This window comes from Anneissia japonica, unplaced genomic scaffold (genome assembly GCF_011630105.1).
Source record: "Anneissia japonica isolate Jap-2015-1 unplaced genomic scaffold, ASM1163010v1 scaffold287712_len2945570_cov188, whole genome shotgun sequence".
NCBI classification, from domain to species: Eukaryota; Metazoa; Echinodermata; class Crinoidea; order Comatulida; family Comatulidae; genus Anneissia; species Anneissia japonica.
This window is the reverse complement of record NW_022704401.1, coordinates 208,816-211,488: the sequence shown is the minus strand read 5'-3', so window position 1 is coordinate 211,488 and position 2,673 is coordinate 208,816. Positions and strand designations below refer to the sequence as shown.

The following is a 2,673-nucleotide window of genomic DNA, read 5'->3' as shown; positions in this document are numbered from 1 at the left end:
TAAATTATATGACCTTTGGGTGAAATCAACCACTACAGATACACATTCATAGCAACCAATCAATATTGTACTATTACCATGGCACCCGATAGCTTACAGTGGAATATTCTCATTCTGAATCTGGAAATAGCATGCCTTGAGTGTTGTAAACATGATGCCTAGCTTGCCATTTACAACCTCATGCTCCATTAGGTCCTCAATAAATTGGATTTCAGACCCAAGATGACGAATCCTAATAAAAACAATGTAACAAAACATAATATTAATATATTAATAATGTAATAATATAAATTACAGTATTGAAATGAAATGAAATTATATTCAAAGAATAATGTATTTGTATTATAAATTTGATGGTATAATGCACAAATGAAACATATAATTTTTATAATTATGTTAATTTTTTGTTACTTGCTTGTGTGCATTTCGTTAAGAACATTTGTAAATTCTAGTTTTGACAGGCATATCTTTTGATGACCGTGTTTTTCACTTTTGCCTGTTCTGGTATCTTTAAATTTGCTAATTATTTGCTGTGTTGGTTTGGTTGCTAATTTTGTTTAGAATTAGTGGTTGGTTTATGTATTATTTTCTTGTAACTTGTATAAAAGTGAAGTTTTATTTGTATGTATTTATACATATATTGATATCGAATACACAATAATAATAATAATAATAATAATAATAATAATAATAATAATAATAAAATCAGTTTCTATTAACATCTATATATGTATATTGTGATGAAGGACTTGTTGTATAAAAGCTCTCGTTCCATCTGGCTTTCAACTTATATTGTTCTAATATCCTTTTAAATAATTTTTAAAGGAATCATAGAAAATTATTGTGAACAATATAACAAGGTCCATAAATATAATAGATTAATGAAATATAAATAACAATAAATTTTAAATTATCAGTTTCGCTGTACATTAATTTTTAAGTAACATGAATATTGCTCACTTTTATAGTGTAATCAACGGGGATAAAAGTAAAATAAATATTTTATATCACTATTGTTTTTTTATTCTATTCAGTGATGTCTCTGGGGGTGCATGAGGGTGTGAGGGGGGTGTGCATGCCCCGCCTAAAAAATCTTACCACCGCCGTCGCCCCGAATTGAAAATGTTTGAAGCAAAAAAATTATGCTCAAGTAGATCAGAATCACTTCATAGCACCTTATTTTGTGAACTAGTGCCCTCACCCCACCTCACTTAATTATCTAACCCCACACCTCACGCCCCCATTTAAAGACTTGGGTAAACCACTGTTTTTTATTATTATTAACAAGAATAATAATTATAACAATATCATCTTAACGACTAAAACACATTTCTATATCATGTCGATAAAATACACACTTTGGTGGGATTTATAATAATTATTTTACCTAAGGTGATGTTACTATCCTTTTGGATGGTTGTTCAAGGTATCACTGAAAATGTATTGTCAAAAATTTAAAAAAATTGTGGAAGTGGTTGGTGCAACAGTAGTGGCTGGGACTCTCAACCTTGATGTTGGGGGTTCAAACCCTCAATGTGCAAGTTGCTTGTGCCCCTGGGCAAGGCAGATTATCCATGTTGTTTTTCTCCACCTAGAAGCATAATGGGTACCAGGAGGTTCAAGTGCCAGTACAGGGGTGGATCCAGGATTTAAAAGAGGGGGGTTCAAAATTTTTCCAAAAAACCCCCAAAATGAAAGGGGGGTCCGGAAAAATTTTGATTCCTAGATGGCCGGAAATGAACTTTCCCGACTTCTGAGGAGTCTTTTAAGTCCTTCAAAATTCAAGGTTTTCCCCCTCTTGAGAAAAGGTCAGGAAATTTTATCTCATTCTTTAGGCCTATCATAGAGGGAAAAAAATCAGGCAATATATTATTATATTCCAACAACCTCGAGTAGTTAGATGTAGTCTTTTTTTCCATGGATCGATGAACCGATAAGCCTGAAGAACGCACTTTCGTATATAAATTATTACGACGGTGAACCAAAAACAGTGTGTATAATTTATTTAATTAAAAACTAGTTGGGCTAATCCTACATATAGTTTGTCTGATCTTCCAACCTATGTCTAGGTAGGTTAGCATGCCTTTTGTAAGCCAGGACCCAGTTGTATTTTGTTATGTTTCTTCACAGAGGGGGGGTTCGTCTGAACCCCTTGTACCGCCCTTGGATCCGCCACAGCAGTACGCTGACTTTATACTAAGGGAGCTTAGTATATGAGGCTTGCCATCGCAAACCGGTATTGGTGACCAAAAATGGAAATTGACTTTTTAATATATTCTTATTCTCCACATTAAAATGATGGGTCATTTACTGGTATCAACTTACTATTCATAAGAGTTATGAGTAAAATTTATTACAGCTTCTTTGTATCAAAAATACTGTCAAATTCTTATGCTAATAACTCAGTTTAACAATTAGCGACAGTATGTGGTTTTGGGATAGTAAGTCTCATAATAATTCAGGTTTATTTTATTCACATAAAAAATATGAATATATAAAACATAAAATCACTCATTTGTAGCAAGAGCTGAATTAGGAGCAAAGTTATTAGTAAAATATTGGCTAAAAATACTATATAATTGAGGAGATGAATACAATATTTACACATTGAAAACTGAATTACATTGCCAAACGAATAAAAAATTACTGAAATAAACTGCATTACTAATAAAA

At 32.1% G+C, this 2,673-nt stretch overlaps 1 protein-coding gene across 1 annotated transcript in view; it reads right to left on the bottom strand.

The window, feature by feature from the left end:
• Window positions 1–6: 6 nt before the first annotated feature.
• Window positions 7–2,673, bottom strand: part of LOC117104645 (alsin-like) — a gene marked incomplete in the record, with an annotated part of 49,482 nt that continues 46,815 nt past the window's right edge. Inside the window, 1 exon segment of the mRNA XM_033245525.1 lies at window positions 7–232. Coding sequence (XP_033101416.1) covers window positions 94–232 — 139 coding nt within the window.